This window comes from Dreissena polymorpha, chromosome 15 (genome assembly GCF_020536995.1).
Source record: "Dreissena polymorpha isolate Duluth1 chromosome 15, UMN_Dpol_1.0, whole genome shotgun sequence".
Classification (NCBI taxonomy): Eukaryota; Metazoa; Mollusca; class Bivalvia; order Myida; family Dreissenidae; genus Dreissena; species Dreissena polymorpha.
This window is the reverse complement of record NC_068369.1, coordinates 5881189-5887857: the sequence shown is the minus strand read 5'-3', so window position 1 is coordinate 5887857 and position 6669 is coordinate 5881189. Positions and strand designations below refer to the sequence as shown.

The 6669-nt window shown below is 34.2% G+C and overlaps 1 protein-coding gene across 2 annotated transcripts in view; it reads right to left on the bottom strand.

Annotated features, from left to right (window-relative positions):
* Positions 1–4257: 4257 nt before the first annotated feature.
* Positions 4258–6669, bottom strand: part of LOC127859443 (uncharacterized) — a 10979-nt gene continuing 8567 nt past the window's right edge. For both annotated transcript variants that reach the window (XM_052396828.1, XM_052396827.1), the window contains exon 6: positions 4258–5703. In XM_052396828.1, the coding sequence (XP_052252788.1) occupies positions 4742–5703 (962 nt within the window). In that variant the 3' untranslated portion in view covers positions 4258–4741. The remainder of the gene's footprint in view (positions 5704–6669) is intronic.

Genomic DNA, 6669 nt, shown 5'->3' with positions numbered 1-6669 from the left:
TTAACCATAAGGCATAGGGCTACCAAATTTGGTATGTAGTGACATGTAATAGTTCTCTACCAAGTTTGTTCAAATTATGCCCCTTAGGTCAAATTTGACCCTGCCGGGGGTCACAAAACTGAACATCACTTATATGGGGCCTATTTTGTGAAAACTTTAAAAATCTTGTTGTCCATAACCATTGGGCCTAGGGCTACCAAATTTGGTATGTAGTGACATCTAATAAACCTGTACCAAATTTGTTCAAATAATGCCTCTGGGGTCAACTTTGACCCTGCCCCAGGAGGTCACAAAACTGAATAAACGCTTATAAAGCACTTATTTTGTGAAATCTTTAAAAATCTTCTTGTCGAAAACCATTCGGACTATGGCTACCAAATTTGGTATGCAATAACATCGTATAGTCCTCTACCAAGTTTGTTCAAATTATGCCCTTTGGGTCAAATTTGATCCTGACCCGCGGGTCACAAAATTGAACATTATATACGCTTATATCTTGCTTATTTTGTGAAAACTTAAAAAAAATTCTTGTCCTTAACTCTAGGACCTAGGGCTACCACATTTTGTATGTAGTGAGATATAGTAGTCCTCTACAAAGTTTGCTCAAATTATGCCCCTGGGGTTAAATTTGACCCAGCCCAGAAGGTCACAAAAGTGTACATGTGCTTAAATAGGGCCTATATTTAAGTATTTGCACATGCAGAGAAATTTGTTTCAGCCTTTTTTTTTCAGCAGTGGAGCGATACAGGGCCATCATGGCCCTCTTGTTTAAATACTAAAAAAATGAAACCCTGTTCATGCTTGCATGAACACAGTTTATAAATGCTGTCAGAATTATAAAATATGCAATTACTATAAATACAATGCCAGGAAAAAGTGCTTTTTGTACTAAAAAATTCGAATGAATATTACAATAATACATTCTGAATACTTTAGTATGTAATTAACAGTTTTGTCTGAGAAAATCACTAAATTTTATATATTTATTCAAATTCACATTAATCATATTTCAAAAACACATAATTACTTCAAATCCTTTCACACAATACTGAAAAAATGCACAGTTTCTGATTGTTATTGATTCTTTATTAATTTATACATGTACCATTTTTTAATCTTGATGCATCCTCAATTGTATTATGCACATCTTAATCTGTTTTAACAATTATAATATAAAGATTAAGGCTGACTCAGTAAAATAATAATCCATGATTTCTGCAGTACTTGCAGACAAACTAGGAATACTGCTGTGATATTATCTATCTATCTAATGGGATATTAATTTGACTTCAATAGAAAAAAATCAAAGCATACACATGTATATAATGTGTATGTATATATTAGTTAAACTTAAATTGATTGACCATCGATAAAAAGATATTATAATATATGTATATATATATATATATATCCTTGTAAAACTAAAAATTAAATATGTATGTTTCTATTACATCATTTAGGACTTTTATTTTCAGACAAAGTAGAGTGAAGCTTAAAACAGTATCCAATTGTAACACTCAATTTTGGGAAAATCAACCTTATAATTATTTTCTGTGTTGGTCAATGTCATAATTGGTATAAAATGTATATTGAACTGGAAGTTTTCTTTATTTTAAATGATAACATTTGCTTGGTCAGCCATAATTGTCACAATCAAGTGGTCTTTTTACACTGTAGTTTTCTCACTGACTATGTTTGTTCTGCGAATGAGCCACACTTAGTATCGTTGGGGAGATGAGTTGTCAATTTTATGTTTATCAGTCTTTCATAATCCAGTATACCTGTAAAAAGGGAATTTGTAACTAATAATCACACAATATACACAATTAAAATTGTATGCATTTAGATTTATTAAGTACTGCACATTAATCATTTTCCAAAAATATGTAGCAACATTATATTATATAATGCTGCAATACTAAAGTAAATTACTAATTAAAGGTCGCTGATGTGTAATGGATGTGGTGTCCACCTAATGATCTGGAGGTCACTGGTTTCATCCCCAGTGTGGGAGCATTCTTAAGAAATCTCCAAGAGACACCCAAGTACTGGTTCTAGGCCCAGGAAACAAACTCAAGAGCATTTCACAAACATGTACGTAGTTAGTACTTTAAATTTAATCGAACTAAAAATGGGTTAAAACTAACAACTGAAACCCTTATTAATACAATTTATTTTGAATCAAGCAAATTGGAAATTCATTTAAAATAATGAGTAAAATTTAAAAATTCTACTTTAAAGTAATCATGATAATTTAGATTATTTTCAGAATATTTAATGATGATAATGATACAATTATATATTACCTAAATGATAATAAATAAAACATTTAATGTTAATTTGTGAAAAAAAAACGTTTTAATTTTATCAATATCATGGTAATTACAACTAGATACAGGCAATTAGATCAGAAACGTGCATTTATTACATTAATGATCAACCCAGACATTTGTAGTGACTTATGGTCACTATTTTGATTAACGTTCTATACATGACCTGTCATAAAAGGTATTTTTAGCCAGTACTACAAACGGGAATGCTAGTCTGTATTGCATACATATTCCACCATCTAGTATCGATTCCCTTTCTCAAACTGAACAAATATTTAATGTTTACATAGCGAAACGTAATGCATCCAGTTTCACTTTCGGTTTGATTGGTTTTGTAAACACCGTAATTTCATCTTACAAATTGGATGATAGGGTGATTAAATGATAATGGAAAAGTAAATCACTTCGATAATAGGTCAAAATGCAACACAAATTAACGTTAATAGTGTTGTTAATATCAAAGTTTCGGTAAAACGTTTGGCGCTAGTTCAACGCGCGTCGTATACAGCCTCATAACAATAGACTGACAACCTTTTGGGTAGTAAAGTAGTAATACAAGGCAATATGGCGACCGTTAGCCACGAGGCCTTTCTTACGGAGGAATCCGAGATAGCCGATGTATCACGATTGCGTTTATTCTTATGATGGAAATTAATAAGGGGATATTTCAATAATATGTATATGCAATGTTAAGATGAAGTTTGAGAATTTAATAATACATTTTTGGGAGATATTTGCATAAACTAAGACCTGATTTAAGATTTATTTCAAGTAAGAACACAAATACGTTTACACCCATGGTGGGGTTTAATTGGGATTAATAAAATGAAAAGTCATTTAGATAAAAGAATCGAAGGACCATATACTTAGCAATGAGTTCAGGGTCAGCATATAGACACGAGATTAATAGTACCCACAAATGGTCATCGAAACAGCACAGATGAAAGGGTCACCGAAAAGCCTTATTTGCAAAGGATACACAAGTTATGGCACTGACAAATATAACGGGATTACTCTATACCAATATAAATTGATTAAATACATGAATAGATTGTTCCTTCTAGAACATTCTAATAAGTCAACCAATCCGTAATATGCTCGGACCTTGGTGACCAATGGAAATTACAAGTAGATTTTATGTAAATTAACCTGGGGATAAAATGCAGTGTTTTAGTTAGTAGTGGGAAAAAATTGCGGTTCGATTTGAAAAGAACTTGGAGAGTTGTCACGTCTTCTTGACGTGGCAGCCATGTTGGCTGCCGCGCTGTAAAATTGTATTTCGTGTACATTAGCAAGCGTTGTGTTAAAAGAAATATTCGACAGAAATAAATCTCGATGAAATCAGAAATGAACTTTGGTGGTTACTGTGTGTTATCAACGAACAACGTGTAATTACGTGACACGTGGTATATCTCGAAAGTAGTGCCTATTGCTAAAGAGTTCCTTTTCTCTTCTTGAATAAAAGCCATTTAACAATGTGAGACATGTCTTTTGTGGTTATTGCAATATCCTGTATGTGTCTGGAGTACTTTGATGCATTGGAATGGAAGCTAACTTAAAAGATGAACTTTTAGTGGTGTCTTTTCTATTGCGTGGGGCTTTTGTCGAAACACGTTTTTCTACGGTGGGTCCATTCGACAGCGATTTACTTTCTTAGAAGTTGCGAGACGGTATGTTTTTGATTGCAGTTATTGGAACAGGACAGATCCATCTTTAAAATGATTCCAGGTTCTAAAAAATTTATACGTCGGAAAGGCAAGAAAAATGCGTTAAAGGCTGTCAGTTTTATAATGGGACCCTATGGTAACCTTAATACAAGATATGTCCTCTTACAAAAATTGGAAGAAACCATGTGCATAGTACAGTATTTCAAATGATATTGAATTAATTGAATCTTAACGTGGTTTAGCGTGAACAAAAAGATAAAACTGTTCCGTGAATTTATTTCTTGAGTTTTGTCATATATTTTAAATAATTTAGTGTAACTGAACAATAACAAATCAAGGCACTGACACGGTGTAAAGTTATACTGCCTCTTTTCGTTTAAGCAACAGACCATCAATACTTTGGAAGAGAAATATTGTATCGTTCACTTCGTCTCAGACAAACGCGCTTGCTCAAGATTGTTACCATGTATAATCAAATCACATGGAACCAAGGTGCTCGTATTTTCACAGATGATGTATGTGTAACAATTCCATAACGCATGGAATATAAGGACTCTGAGCCACTGAGTTCATTCACTTGTTATATTAAGCTTTCGGTGTATGGGTCTTTAATTTCGATTAAATTTACGTCTTTAAACACAAGGAAATCGAAGGCGTGTGGAGCAGATTTACCAGATTTAGTAAAAATAGTATCGTTTATAACTATCTCATTCGAATTTTTAGGCATCTAATGTTTCCGATTCCTCAGTTGGTCCTATCAATATCTACTGCCGATTGGTTTAAAGTTTTAGACACCGACTCTTCTGATTGTTCCGAATGATCCTCGAAATTTTGGACTCCATTCATAAAATCATCATCACCAGTAAGATCTATTACTATCTGCTCTTCGCTTCGTTCGTCCAGTGCAGTTACAGTTGTTACCCATATACCTCCAAGTGGCGTAGAACTGTCTGGATTATTTCTTTTGTTTGCGTCTACTTTCAACAGATTTGGATTATGCGTATCTTTCAACGTGGCACTAGGCGTCTTCTCTCGGCGAGGTACAACACCGGAGTTATCCGTACTGCCTCTTGCGATGTTATTGCGTTCATCTATATTATTCGCGCGTTTTAATGGATCCTTTCTTGGTGGGGTCTCTTTATGCTTCATGTGTTGGTATGGAACACGACGTGTCATGTTTTCTTCCACGAGCTGTTGTCGCCCTGTGTTAAAACATTTTGTATTGATATTTTGGGTGTGTCCGTATTTCAAAAATGGCATATTCTTGCAACAATAACTTTCTGCTAAGCTCCAATAATTATTTGCCACACCCAAATCATTTTTCATGTTAACATTAGAACTGTATTTCTTCGTGCACTTACGTTTATCGTGTTTAGTTCCTTCAAATACGTTTTCAGTATGGTATGAGTTACACGCATTTTCGACTCGTGTTTTATACATGTTTCTTTTGTGTTTTCTCTGAGCATTTGCGTTAGGAGAACTATATAAATGTTCATGACGAGTTTTATCATCGTGCGTGTGGTCTCTATGGCACACCGCTATACTGCGTCCATATTGCGTGTATGCTGTTTCGGTGCTCGAGTCCGCAACATGATATCTGCGTTTCCATTTCTTGTTCTTATTATCTCGCGTGGAAGATTGCGTTAAGGAACGACAGCCATTGCTTTCCATATAAGGTGCTGGCCACATTTTTTGTTTGACGGCATCTAAAAAAAGAACAATGTAACAATAATTAAAAGTACACGCATTTAAGGAAATATACGGACTGTAATCCTTTTCATCAAAATCTACACAGTAGCGCAAAATAATTGTATTGTGGACATATATGTATATCACTTTTGAAAACGCATTTAGTACTTATTGCTGCTTGCTTTTTGTAAAATAAGCTGTTTAGCGAGATTATGATGCGGCAAATAAGACAAATAGAGGTCGCAGTAGTGTAGTGGATATGGTGTCCGCCTAGCGACCGGGAGGTCATGTGTTCGATCCCTAGTGTTAGAGCGTGCTCTATATTTCCCCCATAGACACGAAGTACTGGTTCTAGTCCCAGGAAACGGACTCGAGAGCGTTTCAAATAAGCCTTAAGCTTTCTATGCAAATCGAGCTAAAATAAATAGGTTTAAAAAACAACAAAACAAATACGACAAATGTAAATCATTGAGCTGTAGCCTCCCATCTCCAATCATTTCGCTATAATTACTATTTTGCTTATTTATAAGAGATACAGATATTTGCCACTTTATAGTGTTTACTTGTTAAAAAAGGCTTTAAAGGGGCCTTTTCACAGATTTTGGCATTTTTTAACTTATTCATTAAATGCTTTATATTGATAAATGTAAACATTGGATCGTAAAAGCTCCAGTAAAAAATCAAGAATAAAATTAAAAAAAGGAAAAGAACATTGCCCGGAGCAGGTTTCGAACCAGTGACCCCTGGAGTCCTGCCAGAGTCCTGAAGTAAAAACGCTTTAGCCTACTGAGCTATTCCGCCAAGTACACATACCAGTCGTATTTTATACCTTATATAAGCAATCTTCGTAGTTTCACAAAATTTAACGACAAAAACAGAACTCTCCAAATTATTCAATCGTTTCGCGTTGCAACGCTTTATAATTTTTAGGTTTTAAAATCGTCAAAAGATGCATATAATGGCTTTATTAGACCATGGTAAAT